The 22,884-nt window shown below is 46.7% G+C and overlaps 2 protein-coding genes across 8 annotated transcripts in view; both read left to right on the forward strand.

The window, feature by feature from the left end:
- Positions 1 to 13,237, forward strand: part of CSNK1G1 (casein kinase 1 gamma 1) — a 151,150-nt gene extending 137,913 nt beyond the window's left edge. For 3 of the 7 annotated variants that reach the window (XM_069482815.1, XM_069482806.1, XM_069482842.1), the window contains one exon: positions 7,097 to 12,509. In XM_069482815.1, the coding sequence (XP_069338916.1) occupies positions 7,097 to 7,151 (55 nt within the window). In that variant the 3' untranslated portion in view covers positions 7,152 to 12,509. Of the gene's footprint in view, positions 1 to 3,072; positions 3,097 to 7,096; positions 12,510 to 12,692 lie in introns of those variants that run through there. The other 4 variants (XM_069482824.1, XM_069482852.1, XM_069482798.1 and 1 more) reach the window with 2 other exon arrangements.
- Positions 13,238 to 16,295: 3,058 nt separating this feature from the next.
- On the forward strand, positions 16,296 to 22,878 carry PPIB (peptidylprolyl isomerase B). The gene is made up of 5 exons (XM_069482865.1): positions 16,296 to 16,508; positions 17,260 to 17,373; positions 18,283 to 18,376; positions 21,761 to 21,945; positions 22,536 to 22,878. The coding sequence occupies exons 1-5, from the start codon at positions 16,374 to 16,376 to the stop codon at positions 22,656 to 22,658; spliced, it is 651 nt and encodes a 216-aa protein (XP_069338966.1). The 5' UTR covers positions 16,296 to 16,373; the 3' UTR covers positions 22,659 to 22,878.
- The last annotated feature ends 6 nt before the right edge of the window (positions 22,879 to 22,884 follow it).

Below are 22,884 nucleotides of genomic sequence, written 5' to 3' on the forward strand. Positions count from 1 at the left end.
ACCATGTTATCAGGGCTACAACAGATAGTAGCCATGAGCCTCTTGGGGCCGTGGAGCTTCTTGCTCCCTATAGAATACAGAGAAAAATTTGTTAAACCATGGGCCATGCTGAATGGCATTTGATTGCTGGTTGTGGGCTAAAAACTGGGTGTACAGTCCTGGAACAAGGGTTTCAGGGCCATTTTGTTCACTCTCAAATGATTTTGGATTCAGAGAGACTAAATAAGTCAGACAAGAAAAATAGTCTGCACCTATGAGAGGGTATTAGGCAGGAAAGGAAGTGACACTCATCCCAAGAGAGTGAGGAGGTTGCCCTCATGCCCTTTTCTGCTTCTCTTGCATGTGTATGTCTCCCCATACCACCAGCCCCTTGGTGCTCTGTGCATGGTCTGTGTTTAAACTCTTAGAATCTGAGGTGGAAGGTGAAATAACTGCTGATTCTACTGCAAAAACAGCATTTCTACCACTTCTTTCCTTTTTTTACCCATCCCAAATTCAGATCTAGACTCAAACTCTAAGAAGACATCAGGTAGGAAGAGACATGAGTCAGTAACTGCTGCCAACCCTGATATGAATGACCTTTCTTGTAAGCCCTTTGAGAATATTCAGGATATCCATATGTCTTGTTCTCTGAAGCAGGGAACATTTTTATGGTGATACTGTGCCCTAAGTGGTCTCCTGAGCCCCCAGATAGCCCAAATACAAGCCAGAACATGCTTACACCTCTGGGTGTGAGTCATTGAGTAGCCAGCCAAGACCTGCTTCTTCTTTCTTCCAGATTCACTTTACATGGCTGTGCCCCTGCCCATTCCCCTGCTCTCCTGAGCGTCTATTTGATGAGCTCATTTTGTCTTCAAGAGGTCCTTTCCTTGGAAAGCCAGGGCTTGAAGATTCCTACCCAATATATAAAAAGTAGCTGAGGATGACTTGGACTCTTCTCCTGTCAAGCCCCCACTGACTATAGGCAGCTTCAAATGCTCTTCTCCCAGCTTATATGAAGCACTAATACGTAACGTGGGGGATGATGCTGGTTATGCCAGGAAGAGACCATTTTAGTAAGGAAACATCCTCCCTATTCTCAGGGACTTTGGAGATGTTAATGGTGCTCACAGCTTTTCTGTTTCCATGACAAAACTATATTCCCTTAAATAAACAGTATGTTACTCTCACCCTCTTGGCTCTCAACCTCGGCTGAACTTTCGAGTCACCTGGGGTATGTTAGAAAATACAAATGCCTGAGTCTGGCCCCAGATATTTTGATTTAATTTATTGAGGTGTGGCCTGTGCATCAAGAATTTTAAAAGTTCAGGTAGTTCTAATGTGTAGCCAAGGTTGGGAACCATTGCACTGAGCATGATCTGACCTAAACATTGTCTGGGCTTGAAAGATAGCTATACCCGTTCCTACCCCTACCCCACTCCCAGTTCTCTTTTGTGGCTATTACTTTGAAGGCTAGAAGTATAGCTCTGGATTTAGTATTATACTTTGAATATCAAGATCGAATGGACTTTAGTCTTATGATGCACCCTATATAGGTTTCTTTTTTGAACTCATTCATCTCATTTCATTTTGGTAAATGTGTGCACTAATTGTGTATGTGAGTGTGGTGTTTGTGTTCTGTGTGTAAGATAGGGACCCATTCACACAAAGAGATTTCAATCTGGTATATTCTGTTCTGGTATACTCTAAACTCTAGAATGTAAAGAGAATTTAAAGTCTTCCCATTTAGCAAAAAGGACAATTGTGTCTCTAGCTCTGGGTTTAGACCTTCTGAAAGGTGTAGAAACCAGAGGGGAACACTGGTATTTGACCAAATGCCATCCAAAAGCTCGTGGCTTAGAGTGTTTTGTATGCTGAGTCTCCTAGTGATATCACGAGCTCCCAATCCATCTTGCCCAGGGAACTGTCAGGGCCTCACCATGTGGTATTCTTCTTGGCCTTCTATGTGTATGGGGGCAGGGAGAGGGTAGCCATGTGTTCACCTGCTTCATCATTTTCACAGGAAGAAATCACAGCTGGAGAAGCTTGAGGCTTTCCCAACAGCCCCTCATTGCACACAGCTGTGATGCCATTTGTTCCTGCAGCCTGCTTGTGGGGCAGAGGGGGCTGTTGGCTATATTGAGACTAACTCGGGGACTGAGGAGACTATGTGAACCTTCACTTCCAAGCTTTTGATTTTGGGTTCCTCATCCAGCTTGTTTTGTGTGAAGGTGGAAAGAAATTACAGGGTCTTGATTTTTGTTCTACATACAAAATGAACATCTGAGTTCCCTTTTTCTTTAGCTGCAGGACACATGTCCTTGTGTAAGTATGGTTGGAAGGGTGGTAAGGGTAGGCAGCTTTTTGATCCATTTTTGTTATAGTAAGAACACGGGAATTTTTGGTTATCCAGACTTTAGCTATCACTTAACAAAAGTGAACCTCATTTCTCCTGAGAATTGACAGGATTAGAATTTCGGCCCTTCTCTAGTAGTTATACGTTAATCCAGAGCTATGACCTTCCTCCCTCCTGATTCCTCTTCTAATAAGATAAAGTAAGTGTCTCTTAAAACCTTTTCTCCCTTTCTAGAGGAAGAGACAACTGCTAGCTGCTTGGTCAGGCATGTTGGACTTACACAAAAGCTAGGGACTTCTTTTTCCCTCAAAATAGTTAGGAGGGTTAGCTTAACTGTTAGCTTACACAGTAAGACTTCATGTGGAAACCAAAATGGCTTGCCCTTGGTGCTTGATTGAGTTCTTACAGGCAGGGTCATTTGCTCTTTCCCCTGCTGCTTTCCTGGAAGTTGCCCAGGAAAGCCCACCCTGGGGTTCCCATCAGCTCTTTCTGTTTTGCCTTACCCCTGAGATCCAGCTCACACCTTGATGCTTCTGTCAGGCTCCTATTCCCTCCACTTTAATGTGGGGACCAAGTGGCCTGGGCCTACTCACCCTGCCTTGACAGAGGAAGAAACTAAACACAGACACATACTGCATGTTTGCATGGCTCACAGGGAGTCGCTTCCATCTCACCTCTGTGGACTAATATCTCTCTCTTTCTTCCTTTCTGTGTTTTTCTCTTTACATACTCTGTAGCTGCCTGAAAATGCTCAACCTGTGGTGAGTCCCTCTCTCCAGTCCACATGCAAGGGGAGCGGACCAGACTAGGCTGGGACTGGCAAAGCCAAACAAATGCCTTAGGAACATTGACTGGCTTCCATATGCCTCCTTGTGCCATAACCACCCAGACTGGGGAACTAGCTCCACAAGGTGGGGATGGGGCAGGCCTATACCCAGGAATTACTCCATCCCTTCTTTCCTTTCAACCCACCTTATCACTGCCTCCTCCTACCAAAACAGTATCCAAAATTATCTCTTTAGATTTAGCTGAGTGAATTTTCTCCCAAATTAATATGACCATGTATCATCAGAGGGAAAGGGACACAGAGGTAAGAGGACAAAGTTACTGTATCAGCTGTTTAGATATCAGTTGTATTTCCTCACAACCATGAAGACAGTGTTGTTGCCAGATAATTTTATGTTCTGCAACTTGGTCTCTAACCTGGAAATTGGCTGCTTTGGAAAAATCTCTGACTTTTTTGGATTCAGCTGGTTCTTCCATCTATAGAGTACAAATCTCTCAAAAAAAGAGAGCTCCTTCTTGGGGGAGAAATAGACATTTTGTTGTTGTTTTGGGGATTGTTTTGTTTGTTTTTCATGTACTGTCTTTACTCCTATAAGAGAGTATAGTGGACCAAGGGTTGACTCAGCTCATTTTGACATACGGGAGCCTGTTTTTCCACTCCTGGAAAAGGCTCCTGGAATGTAGTCTTAGGAACAACATGGGATATATGGAAGGAGAAGCACTAAAGAGTCCATGTGTGGTGAGGAACATTCTTGCTACAAGACAGAGCTCCTTCCTTGGCTCTCTTTCTGGACACTGCCTGTGACCTTCCAGGTGTTCCTGAACTTGTTGGTCTGTTGCAGTCTGGAATTGTAACTCTCCCACGTTGTCTGCACACATAGGGTCATATTCTACATGAATATAACAGCCTACTAAACTTTATGACTATCTTGTTTCTATTTGTCTTCAGTGACTGTGTTGGGCACTGGTTTCTAAACCCTAACTGTCCAAGCCAAATTGCCTACAGGAGTTTCCCTAGAGACAGGAATATACTGAAGATAACAACAGGATTTTATAGAGGTAGGATTAATAGTCTTAGGGTATCAAAGAGCACATTTGGCCTATTCATTTTGCAAATATGTGTCTGTGTAATCTGACATTGTCGTGGTCTATTTTTTCCTGTGAGGTGTCAGTCACATGATCCTGACTACAGATACTTGAGGGCCTACTATATGTTCATTCAACCCTATACTTGGGACTCTAGGGGGTCCCAAAGCCTGCCCCAAAGAGCTTAGGTACCATCTAGCTGGAGAGATAAGACATACATACATGAAAGGACAAGGAGGTCTCCAGGACATTTCAGGTTATTGCCCTTGTGAGGCTGAGAGGCCAAGAGGTCACTGTAGACAAGGATGGTTAAAGGACTTGAGCCAAGTATTAGAGGACAGGAAGAATGTACAAATGTGGCAGAGGAGGGGAACATAGCAAGGAAATAGCTGAAGGGAGAGAGCCAGGGCACAGTAAGAGTGCAATATGCAAAAGGTAGTGTGTCAGAGGCCTGGGGAAGAGCATGGGATGGCTTGTGACTAGGGAGACTTGGATCGATTTGACTCCAGCATGTTGAGAACTTCTGGTCATCCAAACAAAGAATCAATTGGAAGGGAACCTAAGACACAAGAGGGGCTCATCACCTGCCTTCATTCTCTTCTGAGAGTGACACATCTATATGGAGTCAGTCAATAAACTTGGTCTAGAGTCTGACCTAGTTTAACAGGTCCTGTTGCTAGTAGTCACCACAGAAACCAATGAGTTGAAGAGCAGATTGTGGGACCTGCTTCCTCATGGACAGAATTATTAAAAATTCCTGCTACTGCTGAAGCATTAGCTATAGTAACTAGCAAAAATCAATCTAGAGCTCTAAATTTAAAATATTTCAACTCCTCAGAACCACAATTCATACTCTCCTCCAGTCAGAGGAATTCAGCATTACACATCAGGTTATGATATGCTTGTAAACAGACATTAACTCTTCTGGCTTGCCTTGGAGGAGGTAAAAGAGAAGTCATTGTACAATTTGAAATGGAACTAAACTGTGTTTCAAACTTATTTTTGACTGTTTTTATTTAAAAACACAAAATTATCATCTTAGCATCCTCCAAAAAGAATATAAATTGACTTAAAAGTTAGTAGTGCCTCTGAAAATCATGGATAATAGGGAAACAGGTAAGTCTATTGAAATAGAGATTTAATTTGCTTCCTTTGATATTAATTTCTGGACATTCAGCTTGGAAAATGTTTCTTTCTAAAGCATATGTAAAGAAAAAGACCATTAAAAATAAATTCTTCCTCAGGGTTTCCACTGATGACTATTTTAAATAATCAAAACTGTTGATCATTTTTATTTAGAAGAATTTATTCAGTTTCCCAATACACAAGACACTTTGGTTAGTGACTATATTTGCACGCATTAATAGTACTTCATAAATGTCTTCAAATGACTTCATAAATGTCATTGATGCACTCAGAGAAAATCTTCTTTAAGACCCTCTTAAGATACTATTTCCAAAATTTCCATATTTGATTCATTCAGATAATGGTTAAAGCCCATCATTGTCTTTGTAAATGTTTATTTTTGCATTCTTAGAAACTTTCTCCAATTTTTTTTTAATCTAAATAACACCCAGAACCAGAATCCAAGTTTTTAATAACCAGTCCAGTGTATGTAGGAATACCAAGGAGTCTAAAAAGAGAGGGAATCTTAGCTACAATAGGAAACCCAGGGGTATGGGAAGTAAGTAATAGTTCTTTATTTCCTTATGAATATTCCTGACATTCAACCTGGAAGGATTAGACAAGAGACTCAAAGATAGTTTTCTCAGAAAAGCTTTTCTTTCAAGGGTCTAGCAAGTCTGAGTTATACTTCCAACTTTACTCACCTCCATCATCTGGCATCTGGCATCATCCACCACCTCTTCCCCTCACATTCTCATTTCTCATATGTCACCTCCCTGGAAAGGACATATCTTTTGTACCAGCCTTGCCACAGCCCTCATCACCCCCTTATGGACTGCCTGAGCAAGAGTCACACTTTCTATTCCAAAGACAGGAGTGAAGACGGGGTACTCAGGCTTAGGGATGTGTCAGAACTGTAGTTGTTCCCTAGAAGGCAGAACTTGAAGGGTTCATAAGGGAACAGGCCCCAACTGCAACCAAAACAGGGCCAGTTCTTAAACCCCATCTGGCACAGCAGCAGCAGTCTCAGGAAGCTAAGTTGGGCAGTAGTCTGCAACCAGAGAGCATCCTGTCCTGATGGTCAGCTCCTAGGCCATGGCATTGGTCCCCTCCAAATGAAAAGGGAAGCTGTACTGGTGTCAGTAAGAGCTGTGGGCTCACAGTTATTAGAATCAGGGCTTCTCCTGCCTACTCCAGGTACTTGGGTGGGGGCAGAGTTGGAGGGTAAAGAGAATCCTTCATCCTTCACTGGTAGCATCGTAAGATCCTCGCAGAGTTCCAAACATCATACTTGCCATGGGATTTGTTTGCCTTAGTTTAGCCTCCCAGCCAGCTGGCCAGTAAATTGCATTAAATAATTGTGCCCTCAGTGTCAAGGAGCAGACAGTGCAAACTATACTTATGCAGCCCTGAGGACCCCCAACCTTGGTCCTAGACAAAGGTGAGGCATCTGGGTTGGCTGTTAGACTAGGAAAGAAGCCATCTTCATCCTCCTTCCAGAAATGCCTGTTTCAGCCCTGCCTAGCCTGCACCATTTTGATAATTAGGTTGGATGGCTGCAGATTGAAATCAAGCAGCTGTTTCTTTTGGCTTTCCTGGCAAACACTGCCCACTGCCTCCAGTGTGTGCACTGTAGTTTGTGGGTGGCCCTGTGGGTGGGTGCCAAGGGGAAAATTCTACCCCCCGCAGTAAGCAGAAGCAGGCATAAGTCTGCTGAAACCTGCAGGCCTCCTGCACTGACTTGCAATGTTCCTTGTGCTCCAGGTGCTGCTGTTTCTTTAAGAGGAAAAGGAAGAAGACTGCTCAGCGCCACAAGTGACCAGTGCCTCCCAGGAGTCCTCAGGCTCTGGGGACTCTGACTCAATTGCACCTGCAGCTCCTGCCATTTCTCATTGGAAGGGACTCCTCTTTGGGGGAGGGTGGAGATCTAAACCAAAAAGAAGAAAAACAGATGCCCCCAGAAGGAACCAGTGTGGCAGCCAGGGCCCAATGGGTCAATGTCCATCCTGCCTGCCTAAGGCTCTGAGCAGGTCCCAGAGCTGCTGTTCCTCCACTGCTTGCCCTTGGGGCTGCCTGGTTGACTCTCCTTCCCATTGTTTACAGTGAAGGTGTCATTCACAAAAACTCAAGGACTACTATTCTCTTCCCTCCTCTTAGTTTGCTCCTGGTTTTTGCTCCACCCACAGCCCTCTCCAGCATAAAAGCTAGTGAGCTAAAGGCTTTGTCTGTGGAAGGAGCTCAAGAGGCTGGGGATGAGGCCAAGAAGGTAGGAGGAAGGTGGCAGACCTGGGCTGGAGAAGAACTTTCTCCACCTCCCAGGTGTGTCTGGGAATATGGCTTCCTCTTCCTCTGTGCCTATGCAGCATCCATCCCAGCTGGCCATGGGGTTCAGGTTCCTCCCTCCCTCCCTCCTGTGAAGTTACACTGTAGGACACAAGCTGTGAGAAATCTGCAGTCTACTGTCCCCGTGTGTTGGTGTTCTTAGCTTTCTTGACAAGTGAACTCTTTTTTCCAGGTGGTAGTAGGACAATGCACATTGTTCTGAGCAAAGGAAAGAAAACTGACTTTATTGCACTTTTAGTTTTTTTTTTTTTTAAACAAAAAACATGGCAGATGCATATTGTGTCTGATTATATTAGGGGTTTTACTTTTTTCTGTTTTGAGGGGTATGGGGCCAGCCAAGCCATTCAGAGGGAACGTGGGTCCAGAGGGCATTCTCATTGGAGAAAGTTTGATTTGCAGCACCCAGAAGAGAAGAAGCCAAACTCTATGTCATTCTGAGTGAACACTCAGGTTGGCAAGAAAACATACTTGAATTTTCATTCATCTTCTCAGCTGCTGAAGAATGTTCTTACCAGAGCATCTTGACCTAATAAACCTACAGTTTGAAATCCTAGCTCTCCAGCACATGGGATGAGCCAGCCGAGCCAGACTGTGACCAGGAGACAGCTCATCCCAGAGAAGGAGATGCTTAACAAAAACATTCAAAATTATTTTCTCCACTGCCAGGGACTTCCAACTAGACAGCCATGTGACTTCCTGGTGACTTGGGGGATAAAATTAGTGATGAAACAGCCACCACCATAATTGCCACTAGGACAAAAAGAGGAGGACAGTGAACCTGCCTTTCAACTGCCAGAGGAGCCTCAGGGTGTGGCATCATAGGGCCAGGAAAAGAAAATCAGTGTGTCCTGTCTGCCCCAATAGATGAATTGTAGCATTTGGGCTGGTCTGCCTCATCATAAACCAAGCTTATGAAGATCTCCCAGCAGGTCCATAGCAGCAGGCTTAGGACTCAGGTCATGGGGCTGCAGTGAACAGGAGAGTAAGATTGGTTGGTGCTGGAAATTTTCAGGGAAAAGGAGACTGAAATGAAAGGTCTGAAATTATTTTCTCAATTGGACATAGACTCTTTCCAAATAAGATGGCCATGCAGCTAAGCATGCCCTCATATGTCCTCCTCCTCCTGCCGTGGTGGATTCATATAAGGTACTACCGTGAAGGGTCTTAGCTCTTCATTTGCTGTTTGAAAAGCCAATAGTATGTGGAGTTACGTCTGATGCTCGGTTTTCATTTGAGTTTAGTGGCTTATCCAAACAGTGACTCCTCATTCTAAATATGACAGAAGAGAAAGGATTATTTATATCAGGGAAAGGGGTGTTGACGTATCTGGAAGTAGAGAGCTAACCCTGGAGGACCATGGCTGGTCACTTAGTCTGGTGGTTTGTGAAGCACAGAAATCTTCCCTTCTGGCTTGAGGTATAAGGCTCTCTTTTGCACTGGAGGATGTGGGGATATTTTCTGGTAGTGGGCATTTCCTGACGTGTCCCTTGATACACCTTACTCAGAGCAGAAGTAGCATGGATCAGAGTTACTGGGCTTCACCTATCCCATTGGACCTCGGCTAGGGAATATCACTTCACTGGATTCAAACCTGTTTAGCTTATGTAAAGATTGTAATCTGTCATTTCTTTAAAAGAAATGTTTTTGTACAATATGAAAATTTGAATAGTGGGGAGATGAATTGTCACACCCCATCCCTATAAGGTCTTTGAATATTGGGGGTTTGTGTCCTTGCCATTCACTTGGTGGTTGAAGCCCCATCACTGAAATTTTCATAGTTCCTTAATTGGCATTTGGCCAACTCTAACTTCCTGTACAGAAACTTTAAATTCCTCATCCCTATAGAGAAAACGCCTTGCCTTTCAAGAGAGCAGGGGGAAATGGTGGCAAAGCCTGGAGCATCCCGGGACTGTATACCCTATTAAGTGCCTCCCCCATCCCCCCACCTTGCTTCTACAAAAAAGCAAAGATAATGACCACCTTGCATCTGTATTTGTGACCTTTTTTTGTCTTAAAAATTTTAAAAGGCTAGCTCTTGAGGGGTTGAACCCGAGCAGTTGTGGCGGAGGATCATTCCTAATGTACTGCTCTCACCCCCCAGCCCCCACAAATCTCTCAGTAGATATTTGGTTTTCATAACAAAGATGAAGAGCCCCAGGTCCCTTTAGCATGTAGGGCAATGGTGAGCCCTCCAGGGCCATTGACACTCCAAGGTGGTTCTGGACTTGGGGATATTCTATTGTGATCTTCCTTAAAATTAAAAAAACACAAAACGAAAAAATTGAGTACCCCAGAAGTGATTTGGCCATCAGTTTCAGTCCCATCAGCCTATCGGGGCTCCCTCCTCTGCCCTATTGCTATGGTTGCTTAGCTGTATGCCTCAGCCAGATCCTTGGGGTTAGGCACTCCCTCCATCACCTACCCCGCTGCCCCAGTCCACTTGCTCTGTAGTTTTTGAGCTTTCTCCATTTCATAGCTATGATGTCTGAGAATCTTTTTCTTTGGGATTGATGCAGTTATTTCTTCTTAAGGCTAACTCAGCATCTGTTCATAAAAAACCCTTTATCATACCATTAGGAGTTCTCCCAAGTCCTCCAGTCCCTCAGGCATTGCATCCTGAGCAGATTGAAGCAAGCAGGCCGAGATTCCACTAAGGCATAAAGGGTCCCCCACCCATAACCAGAACATGACTTGTGTCTGTGCAGTCTAAGCATATAAAGGTTGATCAAGTTGCTTTACAGGCCTTGGCACTTCCCAGAGATCTTACTCCAGACTACTCCGCAAGGGTGCCCAGAGTGTCCCAGCAGTCAGTATGCATTCATGACTGCCTTAAATAACATTCTTCTATTTTGGGTCTGTCTAGGAGTAAACAGGGTCTAGGAAGGTACCAGTTGAGTGACTGGGTTAGCCTCTAGTTAAAGTCCATTTTATTTTGGAATGTATGAGCTATTGGTGACAGCAGGGATCCTGAGGTTTCTAGTAGAAGTGTTGATCGCCTGTTTATTCTCACAGAACTCCAAGTACATAGGAACAGCCCTTTCCCATTAGCCAGAAGAGGTGTCCATCACCTCTAAAGTAACTTCCAACTTAGTTCACTGGAGGTCTACACTGGTAGTGCATATTCACTGTTGATTTTCAGTGTTAGTAACCACTTGTAATGCCAGAAATATGTAATAATGGTAATATTATGTCAAAGTGGTTACTAAAGGTCATAGCTTTAACTGTTTTTCTTTAATGTAAAAGATAAAATCCATTCCTTCTCCCAGTGAGCAAGCATGGCTTGCATTTCTCAAAAACAAGAACTTCCATGGCAGCCTAGAAAGCATCTCCTCAAAGGAACTTGGTCTTTCTTATGATGCATCTCTTCCCAAGCCCACATGCCTCCTGTGTTGCAGCCACCTCTTCCATTTTCATATTTAAACCTGTTTTCCATTCCCATTGAGTTGCCATGACAACATTGTCTCCAGTGGCAGAACCACATTAGGGCTAGAGTTTCTTGGATTGGGAGCTTCCAGCACCATACCGCCAACATTACTTTTGCCAGGCCACTGCCACCACCCCCACTGTTGCCCTATGGTGAGCAGATGAATTCCAGAAACCCTCAGGGAGCCAGGATAAGTAGGCACCCCATTCTGGATTGGCCACGTGGGTGACAGGCACTTAGCTCTGAGGTTCTCGCTTTTGCAGAGTCTAGGGAAGTCCCATCTAGAGGTTGATGGCCGGTGACTCCCAGTCTTCCCCATGATAGGCTGATAGAGATCAAAGTGGGATTCCTTTGGGTTTGAGTTTGTGGGGGGTGATTTTGTTTCTGAATAAAAAGAAAAGGGAGCTGTGGCCCTTCTGTGGGTTTGTCAAGTGTTGAGCAGTGTTTGGGCCACAAATAAGGAATCTTGGAAGTCTTTGATCTAGTAAGCAGTCTTAAAAATATGTTTTTCTTAACTCCTTTTGCAGGTGACTAAGTGCAAAAGAATAGATTTCTCATTGTATTCAAAATAGTAAGTAGGTTCCCTGGATATAGACAATGGTAGTTGACATTTTCTCAGAAAACAACCAGGAAACCACTCCAGTATTTGTAAATCAACTTACAAAGGAAAAAGTGAACATGTACTCCATATGTTTCTAGTTTGATTATCAAACTTGATGTTATAAAGAAACCTCAGATCTGTGGACAGAATTTCTTTTGTTATTTTTCTTTTACTACTCACAATCACTTTTCCAGTGCCATCACCACCTTTAAGGTTTCAGAGCAGAGGATTATTCATGGTAATAAATGATGGTGCAGCGCACGAGAGGACAGCTGTCCTGACTGCCCCCCCCCCCCCACGCCACAACCCCTCTTTAAGGGCAGGTGAGTCATTTTCAGTGTTCCTCTTCATGAGCTCCAGACCAAATCCCAGGCCAGCCCTTGCACCGAAACCCTTTTTAGAAGGCTTATCAATCTGCTAGGAATGTCTCAGGAAAGATGAGCCATTTCTTTGGGGAGAAATGTATTTACAGATAGCAGTGTGCGATTGCATGTGTGTGCCTGTGTATGTGCTCATCTATGTGCATTTCACTTTATCATAAAGACTCACAGTCCAGGCTGCTGGGAACCATGTGTTCCTGAGTATTCTCAGAGGTAAACAAGTGACAAGTGAGCTTCTCAAATTAGTGTCTCAGCAAGCTGGCTCTGGGAATGAGCCCCATTTATCAAGCAGAGAGAAAGAGTAACATCAGAAAAGATAAAAGATGAAACCAAAAATACTATAGTCCCCCCCTGCCCCCCCCATGGAAAATAATGTTGATTCAGCAATTAGCATTGGATATTATTACATCCTCTAATTTATTATTTTATTATTTGTCTGTTTCTTTAATCTTTGCCCATTATACTCTTAAGATGTTGGGATGTTGATTGCAATTTTTTAAAATCTAGATAATGTATAAATCAGCTGTGGAAATCAGTTTTAATTGATGTGTGGATGTGTCTGATTATTGTTAAATGCCTTTTTTTTTTACTTTTTTTTGTTTTGTTTTTTAGATATGTAATGTTTCATAAACCCTGGCACTGGTCGCAAAGCTCAGCTGTGAAAATTAAACTTGTAGTATTTTTAAACATGAATGTCAATTTCAAGTGTATTTAAAATGGTTTCCTCTGGAGGAGATATTTGTATACCATTAGGAAAAACTTCTCTGCAGAGGAAGTAGCCTTCTTTGGAGAAATTGGAAAATGGGTTCTGATACGTTATCTCAAAGTAGCCCATTTCCTAGGGCACCATGGAAAACACAAATGTGATCTTTAAGTATACCTCTTCTCCAGTTTGGGGAGGAAAAGACTCAGTTTGCACCCTTTTTGTATGTAAAATAAAATCTTACCTTTCTTGGCTACTTTTACTTGTTTGGTTGATTGATTTGTCTTTAATTTCCTCTGGCTCATTTGTAACTCCCAATCTAGCTAGACTAACTTTGATGTGATTCAAGGCTGATGAGCAAAAATAAATGCCTGATACTTTGGCATTATTGCTTCATTCCTCTGGGTTGAACATTGCTCTCTCCTGTGAGTCACTTCAAAAATAAGTATTTCTGGAAGAATTTGGACATACGCACTCACATCTTAGTTCCTGTATCCCTGTGGTTCTTGGGTGGTAGGTCGAACACCAGAAAGTGAAGATCTGCTTTGTGGAACAACTTTTGTAGCTTTGTCAACAGAAAAGAACACAAACTGTAAAATAATTTAAAGAGGTTTATTCTGAGCTGAATATGTGCTACTATGGCCTGGAGAGCCACATCCTAGAAGCCTTGAGCAAGTGGTCTTGCCTGGTTGGGTTACAGATAGGTTTTATATATTTCAGGGAGGCAAGAATTACATGTGAAGTCATAAATCAATACATAGAAGGTTTGGTACGTTGGGTTGGAAGGTACATTGGTTTGGCCTGAAAAGGCAGGGCATTATAGGTTATAGGTGGCTTTGAAGATTCTTTGATTTGTAATTGATTAAAGAAATGAAGCTTTTTTTTTTTTTTTGGAGACACAGTCTCACTGCGTCACCCAGGCTAGAGTGCAGTGGCATCATCACAGCTCACTGCAACCTCCAACTCCTGGGCTCAAATGAGCCTGCTGCCTCAGCCTCCCAGGTAGCTGGGAGGGACTACAGGGCGGGGGCCACCATGTCCCAGCTAATTTTTTCTGTTTTTGGTAGAGATGGGTTCTTGCTCTTGCTCAGTCTGGTCTTGAACTCCTGGCCTCAAGCAATCCTCTCGCCTTGGCTTCCCAGAGTGCTAGGATTACAGGCTTGAGCCACCTTGCCCAGCCAGGGCATGGGATGTTTTAAGATAAGGAAGTCTGTTGATCAGAGCCAATCCACAAGATATATCCCGGACATATACCCAGACTCAAGTGATCTGTTAAGTAAATTGATGACCTGCAGGTGTGATTTAAGCTCTTTGTCTTGTATAGCCATAGGCCTGTTAATGAGTTAAGATATCTCCAAAAAGGGAGGGGGCGGGGCATGACAAAACATGTCTGACCTCCCTTCTCATGGCCAGCAACTCAGCTTTAGGGTACTTCTGGGGTCCCTTTGGCCAAGAGGAGGTCCATTCAGTCAGCTGGGGGGCTTAGATTTTATTTTAATTCACAGCTTTGTAACTCTGCTCTACTGAGAAACAAGATGTAATTATGATGAGCAATGTAAAATCAAGTGCATATATGGCCAACAAAACAACTGTCAATCTGGGCATGATTGGCTGGTTCCAGTTTTTTTGTTAACTACTCATTAAATGATTTTTTTTTTCCACTGGTAGGCAAGTAAAAGCAGAAAACAATGTTTGAGATCATAAGAGAAGAGTTTCACAGAGCATTTTATCCATCAACCTGATTTTCTTTTGAAAGTGGGGGTGGGGAAAGGCTGCTTTTATGCCATTTTAGCCCTAGCTTCTCATATGCAGGAGGTTACTTTGAAAATATGGCTTGGTAAACACTTTTCTTAGCTGTGGCTATGGGCAGCGTGAGACTAATGACTGGGGAGGCTTGACAGACTAATAAAAAAAAGTGGGGGTGGGAGGGTGGATTTGGACGATCATCTTTGTCAGTGTAATAATTTTACCTAGAAGAACCTCCACCTGATTGAGGTTGTTTTGATTGCGGTGGTATTATTCCAGGCTACAACACGTATGCTTTGGTACTAGAAGTTTTATACACCCAGAAAAATAAAAATGACACACTCACCTTCCTTCTAAAATTCGGACCTATGGTGTTATTAAAATGTCTTTAAAACTAATTTTGAAAAATTAACTTTAAGATCAGGCATGGTGGCTTAATGGCTACTGGTATTAACTAACTCATCATTCCTTACACCGAAGTCACTGCAGTAATTGTGCCTGTAATCCTAGCATTCTGGGAGGCCAAGGTGGGAGGATCGCTCAAGGTCAGGAGTTCGAGACCAGCCTGAGCAAGAGTGAGACCCCCCCCCCTTCTCTACTAAAAATAGAAAGAAATTAGCTGGACAACTAAAAATATATATATAAAAAAAAAATTAGCCAGGCATGGTGGGGCATGCCTGTAGTCCCAGCTACTCAGGAGGCTGATGCAGAAGGATTGCTTGAGCCCAGGAGTTTGAGGTTGCTGTGAGCTAGGTTGACACCATGGCACTGTGGCCCAGGCAACAGAGTCAGACTCTGTCTCAAAAAAACAAACAAACAAACAAAAAAACACCTAAATTAGTCGTATAGGGGAATCTAATAACTATCCCTGACCTTCCTAAAAGTCTCTGGAAAAGAAAAGGGAGACTATAAGCTTCACGTGTGGTATGTTGTTTCCCACCTCAGTGCTACTGTGAAGCTATCCCAAGGTATACTTGCTGAGCACTCAGTCCTGCAGCAGTGTTGGGGGATACAGATCAAGTGCAACACAGACCTTTCTTTGCTCTCAAAAAACGTAATCTACTTGAGGAAACAAATAGGTAAAGAAAGGAAGGTAGCCACTGTATACAATAAAGTGCACATTGACTCATACAGCAGTAAGCACAGCAAGATTAGAGAAGGGAAAGAAAAATGGGTAGTAAAGTGACAGGGACTAAGTACGAAAGGAAACGGGTTTAAAGTTTTGCGAGACAAGTACAGAGAGGTGTACAAGGTCGTGCTCTGGGGGTAAAGATAAATGTGCTCTGAGCTTTTGGAAGCCACCATACTTAAACCCAATTAGGTGGTGACTAACGCTTGACTGGACTAATACAAATAGTGACAAGTGTCCTCTGCCCCATCCAGGCCCATGGATTTCCTAACATCTGGCGTCTGCCACCACAGGCCAAGAGAGGAGCGCCCCCGGGAAGGCGGAGCGGGCCCCGGGCGGGCGGCCCGGCCTGCTGGGGCCCGTAGTCTGTCCGGAGACCCACGCCTCGCCCGGTCTCCTGGGCGCCGACTTCCGCCGACCGCCTTCCTGTGGGTGGGAGTGGACGAGCTGGGAATCCAATGAGGCAGCAATAACGTGGCAGCCACCCACGAGCCCGCGAATCCGCCCGCCCTGCCGGGGCCGGGCCCCGCCCCACGGCGGGACCTACCACCCGGCGCCGAGCGGGAGGGGGGAAACGGCGCCCGCTCCTGCCGGGAGGCCGGGAGGAGCCCCAGCCCTCCCCCGCCCGGCTCGTGGCGGCGCCGGCGCCCACGCCGCCGCGGCCCCACCCTTTTCGGCCCTCGGCTGCGCGGGCCGTGCTCACCTCTGCCGGTGGATGCTGCGCCTGTCGGAGCGGAACATGAAGGTGCTGTTCGCCGCCGCCCTCATCGTGGGCTCGGTCTTTTTCCTGCTGCTGCCAGGACCCTCCGCGGCCGATGAGAAGAAGAAGGGGCCCAAAGTCACCGTCAAGGTCTGAGCTCTCCTCTCCCGCCCCGCCCGGCGAGGCCCGCCCTGCGCCTGGGGTCCTGCCTTGGCGCCGCTGGCCAGCTGGTGCGAGGCATTCAGGGTCTCGGAGCCCCAGCCTGGGCGGCTTTGGCTTTGACTCTCGCTCTGACTCAGCCCCTTTCCAGCTCCCGGCTGCAGCCTCGTGGCGCCAGGGCAGTCCTACCCATTCTGACCGGAGAACGGCCCGGACCCTCTCCGACAGGCCCTACCCTGACCCAGGGAGTTAGCGGGTGCTCGGGATGCCAGCGGGGGCCGGCACTGGCAGCCTCAGAGCAGTCTTTTTGCAAACACCCCGCAGTGCTGGGGACCTGGTGAAAGATCACGCCTGCCAAATTAAGAATCCTTTCTCCCCTTAAGCCAATTTTTAGGCACTCCCAGTTACACTCCCAGTAAATAAGTTTGCGTGGTGCTTGGGCCCCCTCCTTATGGGTTTCCTTTACGTTAATTTCTGGAATTGGGGCCTTTTTTTTTTTCCTTTTTTTTTTTTGAGCAAAGATTATCATCCTGTAGTTTAAGGAGAGTATAAACAAACGTTTCCCAGGAATAGGGTCTGGAGCTTTCACAGGGGGTTTGCCTACACCAAAATCAGGTTCGGAACCACTTTTCTAAAAATATGGCTCTGTTCTCTCTCCCGTCCTCATGGTAGACTTTTGTGCCCTACTTAACCTCGCAAGGCCTTAAAAGAAGCAAAGTTTGAAATGGTCTTTCTCCTCCAGGTGTACTTTGACCTACGAATTGGAGATGAAGATGTGGGCAGAGTGGTCTTCGGTCTCTTTGGGAAGACTGTTCCAAAAACAGTGGATAATTTCGTGGCCTTAGCTACAGGAGAGGTAAGTGGCCAGAGCAGAGGTGGTCAACTCAAATGAAGTGAAGGTGGCAGTAGGGATGGCAGCAAACTGAACTGCAGGGTGCAGCCCATCTGGAGTGGTAGCCCTCGCTGGGTGCCACATGACTGTTGTCCTGGGAACCCAGTATTGTCCTATCTGAAGAGTAAGGAGCCCCGGGCTTCCCAGGGAGACTTCACCCAGGGTGATGGCACCAAGTTTCAAGAGAACGACAGTGTCCCCTTTAAGCAAGTTTGTATTTTAACTTTGTATTGGGCCTGCAGATGACTTTTTTTCCTTAAGTCAATTGTCTTGCATCTGTTCTTTTTTTTTTTTTTTTTGAGACAGAGTCTCGCTCTGTTGCCCAGGCTAGAGTGCTGTGGCGTCAGCCTAGCTCACAGCAACCTAAACTCCTGGGCTCAAGCAATTCTCCTGCCTCAGCCTCCCGAGCAGCTGGGACTACAGGCATGCGCCACCCATGCCCAGCTAATTTTTTCTGTATATTTTTTTTTTAGCTGTCCAGATCATTTCTTTCTATTTTTTAGTAGAGACGGGGTCTCGCTCTTGCTCAGGCTGGTCTCGAACTCCTGACCTCGAGTGATCCACCCGCCTTGGCCTCCCAGAGTGCTAGTACATTTGTTCTTAAGATTGGAGGAAGTGAGAGGGGAAAGGTATCATGTGAGGTAGAATTTTATAAAGTCTGAGGATTTTATAAGGGCAGAGGAATTCCTGGATCTGTGCACTCCGCGCCTGGCCTTTGGTAACTGCTCACACAGTAGCATGTTGAGTGATGAATCTGGCCAGCAGTGTTGTCTTTTCTGTGAGCAGGAGTTGTGGGCTGGGTTCCTCTTGGGCCTGCTTGATGTCTACCTGCTGCCTCATGCCACCTCCTTACCTTCTCTTCCCTTTTTCTAGAAAGGATTTGGCTACAAAAACAGCAAATTCCATCGTGTAATCAAGGACTTCATGATCCAGGGCGGAGACTTCACCAGGGGAGATGGCACAGGAGGTAACCTGAGGTCCTCTGGGCAGAGCCATATGTCAGTGTAGCCCCCAAGGTGGGGGCGGGGGAGGTGGCCTCTGTTGGGTAGACAGGGCTTCTTTCTCTCCCAGCTTCAGAAGCAGGCCTGTTACCTGCTTGCTTTGAGACCAACTCTACCCTCTGTAGAGGGAACCCAGTACAAAGGAGAGGGAGTAATGGGTGGACCTTATGGTAGACCTAGAAGATCTCTCCTAGGTGGCAGACTTGTGATCCAGGCCTACAGCCTGGTAACCTTTCTCCGTATACCTATTTGGGGTGAGGGTTGGGGGGTGGGGATGTGTGGAAGCAAAGTGAAGACACATAGGTAGGCAGTTGTAGCTCAGGCATGCACAGCCTGTGTGGACCAAGTTGGAAGCCCTGGCAAGAGTGGGAGATGTTGCTTTCCTTGGCAGTCTCTCCCCAGAGACCACTCCGCAAGGGCTCTCACCGCTGTGCTAACTTAGACAGATAGCAAAGAAAGACCGATGCCCTGGTCTAGCTGCGGTTCTCACTGAGGTCGGTGCCCAGCCTTCTGTTGCCTCAGACACTGCTAAGATTGGAGGGCAGCCCACTCCATCAAGGAGTGTTTACGGGGCCAGGCTCTGTGCTGCGTGTTGAGGACGTAAAGATCAGTGAGACAGCAGCTCTTTTTCACTTAATACCTAAAAAGTTACAAGTGGGCCATGATACAGCTTTAGGATTCAGGCTCTGTCCTGAAGTTATTTATCATCTAGGTGGGAAGAACTAGGTGAAAAACTGAAAGCTGCGGAACAAAGCAATAGTGGACTAGAAGGCGCAAAGCAAATGTGATACAAAAAACTATATTCGTGGGGTCAGGCACAGCTGGGCTTGATCCAGTGTCTGCCACCTTCTTGCTTTGTGACCTCAGGCAAGTGCAACCTTGGAGCTTCAGTGTCCTCTCCTGTAAAGCAGGAGTGATGAGAGTTGTGGGTGCTGTGAGGATTAGGGTAGGTCTGGAGTGTTAAGCGCCTGGCATGTGGTGAGCGCTCAGTGAACTCAGGCATTGTCGAAGAGCTGATGGCAGGGACAGGAATCGCTTTGGTTCCAGGTAAAAAGGAAATGTGCATGTGAGGAAGGATTTGGGCCGGCCCTGCTGGGGAGAACATGAATGGGCAGAGAGGAGGCAGGGTGAGGGCACAAGCCCAGCTCTGTTGCGAGGCAGGAGCTTGGCCAAAGGTGCATGGGGGACAGAAAAAGAGCATACTTTGGGGGTCCAGAGAGGTGGGCTTGCGGCCAGGAACCTGGGCTTTTGTCCTATAGGGCTGCAGTCCCCAACCCCTGGGCCTTGGCCCGGTACCAATCCGTGGCCTGTTAGGAAATGGGCTGCGCTTCGCTGCCTGAGCTCTGCTCCACCCTGCCCCCACCCATGACACCCCACCACCCCACCCCCGGTCCGTGGAAAAATTGTCTTCCATGAAACCGGTCGCTGGTGCCAAAAAGGTTGGGGACTGCTGCTATAGTGAGGATCCGCTGGAGACTGGAATAGCAGGAGGACCCAGTCCCAAAGGGGTTTCAAGGAAGAGAATGTGGTGGCAGGATCCAGGGTGTGGCGGCAAGAGCAAGCGGACTGCTGAGGGGTCGGCGCAGCTGTCCCTGGGTAGGCTGGTTTGGGCCTGAACCCCAGGAGAGCATAGTGAAGGGGGTGAGAGCAGAGATTCGAGAGCCAGAGCACCTTGGTTTGGATTCTCGCTCCGCCACTTCTTAGTGGGGTACCTTTAACTTCTCTGCACCTCAGCTTTTTTACCTTTGAAACAGGGTTATTAGTTACTGCCTTGGAGGGTGGGTTGTTATGAAAAATGCTTGGAACAGTCTCTGGCACACACTGTTAGCGCTGTGAGCATTAGCTTTGCTTCAGTGGGGGCAGCAGGAATGGAAAGAAAGGATAAGTAAATAGTGGGTGGGAGGGGACAACCGTGAGCAGTGTGCAGAGGGACAGTTGTCAAAAGAATAACTGCTGGCCGGCCAGCGAGCTCTCGAGCGTAGGTGGTGCGCAGCGTGAGGCACAGGTCTTTTGCTAACGCCACTGGGTCCGTGGCCCAACGAGTGGAGTTCAACAGTAATCCTTGCTATAAGTATAATGATAAAAAATAGATAAATGACTGAAGTGTGAAGAGAAAGGTGACCAAGTATGTTCTTTAAGTTGAAGAACTGTTCATTTGAGTTTGGAACTCCTCGTATCTTGGGAAAGTGATTGGAGCTAAGGATATAGATCGGGGTGTTTTCTGGATAGCAGCAGTAATCGAAATTCTGCAGTTGGTTGAGATTTACAAAGAGGATGATGCCCAAGTGGGGGAGGCTTTTAGCCAGCACGCCAGCCAGGAGTCACTGCACAATGGTGACAGAGTCTAGTCTCCCCAATGTGGCGGTGAGAGGTAGAGCACAGGCTTCAAACACCTCTGTCACCATGAGCCAGAGTCTAGTCATTCTTGGTTTCCAGTATTCCCACCTGCTACGCAGTCAGAAACATCTCCCTGGTTGGCATCGGTCTGGGACAGTTTCCCAAGCCACAGGATGAAGGTAGGTGCACTGAGAAGGAAAAAAGGGTTTTGCATGCAAATAAGCTTGAAAGGTGTTGGGTAAAACAAAATGAAAATGACTTCTTTATTGCTGGGTTTCTCTGGGCCTAATGCACAGTATCAATCTCTTAAGAGATAACAAGGAAAAAGAAGAGTTTCAGTGTTTCTCCTGGAGTCAGCTTTGGAAGTAGGACCTCCGCAATCATGTAGAAATCTGCTTTCAGCTCCCTTCGTCATGTCCCCAAGCCCCACGTGGACAGACACGTTACACACATTCATAGCTGCCTTTTGTTTTATGTTCATTGCTTGGTAAGAGGCTTTGACTCTCCAGAACCCGGTGGCAGCCCCTCCCTGCCCCTCCCCACCCCCTCTGGCTGCTTTCTGCTCTGCAGCTGTGACCGTGTCTTTTGTGCTCTTAGGAAGACAAGCTGGGCAGCCACAGCAGTCCTTTTCTGGAAGGTTCCTACCTCCCTGGTTCTCCTGCATCCTGCATAGCATCTCTCTCCGCCACAGTCCTTCTGTGGCAGGCCTCAGGCCATAGCCAAGTGGAACTGATAATATGTGCCTTATTTTAAAGCCATAAAACTGTACTCTCAAAGTAGCACATCACGTGAGCTATTCACTCAGTCAACCAGGCCTTATGCCCCACTTGGTGTCAGTCAGCATGGCTTGACTCTAAGGCCAGAGGATAGGAAGGGGACAGCTTTTATGTCCTTGAACTCCACCCAAGCCTAGCCTGGCACAGAGGACAGGTTTAGCCCCTTCAATCCTCACCCCAAACATCTTGGCTTGATTTGGGCCAACCCAGCTCTCCTGACCTACTCTGTCTTCCCAGGAAAGAGCATCTATGGTGAACGCTTCCCCGACGAGAACTTCAAGCTGAAGCACTACGGGCCTGGCTGGGTGAGCATGGCCAACGCAGGCAAAGACACCAACGGCTCCCAGTTCTTCATCACCACAGTCAAGACGGCCTGGCTAGACGGCAAGCATGTGGTGTTTGGCAAAGTTCTAGAGGGCATGGTGAGTTCTGGAGGTGGGGGCCAACCTGGCCAGTCCTCACCGGGATCTAACACAGACCTCGGGGCAGGGGCTCCATGTATTTCGTCCCTGTCCCAAAAGGACCCAACCCACAGATTTAGACCAGTGCTCATGTCTCCTAACCTGGGGGAGAATCCAGAATAAACAGCCTGCATCCTTGTGCCCACAAGCTTCTAAATTCTTCCAGGCCCTGGCAAGCCCAGCCAGGAGGCCTTGTTGAGGCTGCACAACTGCAGGAATCTCCGTTCCATCATTCATTCCCTCAGTGATGTGTTGGCTCCCATCCCCGAGTTGTACAGAGTACAGCTGAACATGATGTCCCTAAGAAGCCACTTGGTACCACACTCCCCAGCCAGCCTCTTCTCACCCTTGGCCCAACCTGGGTCTGACTTCAAAGGAACAAAATTTCTGCATCCCCTTGTCAAATCTTTCGCCCTGCCCTGGCCGTGAGTCCATTAGAGTGTTGGTGCTGTTGACAAGTGGAGCTCAGCCCTCCTGAGCCAGACGCAGGGGCCTCTCTCCTGAGTGGTGCAGGGACCTCCTGACCCGCTGCTTCTGCCTTGCCTTCCCAGGATGTGGTGCGGAAGGTGGAGACCACCAAGACGGACAGTCGTGACAAGCCCCTGAAGGACGTGATCATCGCAGACTGTGGCAAGATCGAGGTGGAGAAGCCCTTTGCCATCGCCAAGGAGTAGGGCGCCAGGGACCCGTCCCTTTGAGCAACTGTCTGTGCAGGCCCTGTCGCCTTCGTGGGGGTGAAGATAGTCCGCCACAGGGCTCTGTGCTGCCCTGGCCCTAGAGCTGGCATCTGACGGCGCGGACCCACTTCCCTCACATTCCACACGCCCTCGGGTCCAGTTTTTAACAAACTCCTACCAACACTGACCAATAAAAAAAAATGTGGGTTTTTTTTTATAACTT

Source organism: Eulemur rufifrons, chromosome 2 (genome assembly GCF_041146395.1).
Source record: "Eulemur rufifrons isolate Redbay chromosome 2, OSU_ERuf_1, whole genome shotgun sequence".
NCBI classification, from domain to species: domain Eukaryota; kingdom Metazoa; phylum Chordata; class Mammalia; order Primates; family Lemuridae; genus Eulemur; species Eulemur rufifrons.